Raw genomic sequence first — 226 nt, 5'->3', positions numbered from 1 at the left:
GGCCAGGGCGCTCTGGGGGAACTTAGTCAGCAGGTGCCGGGCGTAGGGCTGGTGGTCGTGCACCAGCGCGTAGAGCAGGGCCTCCGAGGGCGAGTACACGCTCACCTTGCCCCCGTCCTCCCAGTGGAAGACCTCCATGGTCCGCATGTCCTCCAGGAACCAGACAGGCAGCAGGTCCCTCACTGCCTGGTAGAAGGCGAAGGAGGATTTCTTGCACTGCTTCTGG

The 226-nt window shown here is 64.6% G+C and overlaps 1 protein-coding gene across 1 annotated transcript in view; it reads right to left on the bottom strand.

Annotated features, from left to right (window-relative positions):
• ANKRD9 (ankyrin repeat domain 9) overlaps positions 1-222 on the bottom strand; it is a gene marked incomplete at its 5' end in the record, with an annotated part of 827 nt that extends 605 nt beyond the window's left edge. Inside the window, 1 exon segment of the mRNA XM_009582040.1 lies at positions 3-222. Within this exon segment, the coding sequence (XP_009580335.1) occupies positions 3-222 (220 nt within the window).
• Positions 223-226: the final 4 nt, after the last annotated feature.

The sequence above is a fragment of the Fulmarus glacialis genome, unplaced genomic scaffold, assembly GCF_000690835.1.
Source record: "Fulmarus glacialis isolate BGI_N327 unplaced genomic scaffold, ASM69083v1 scaffold20767, whole genome shotgun sequence".
NCBI lineage: Eukaryota > Metazoa > Chordata > Aves > Procellariiformes > Procellariidae > Fulmarus > Fulmarus glacialis.
This window is presented reverse-complemented; position numbering and strand designations above follow the sequence as displayed.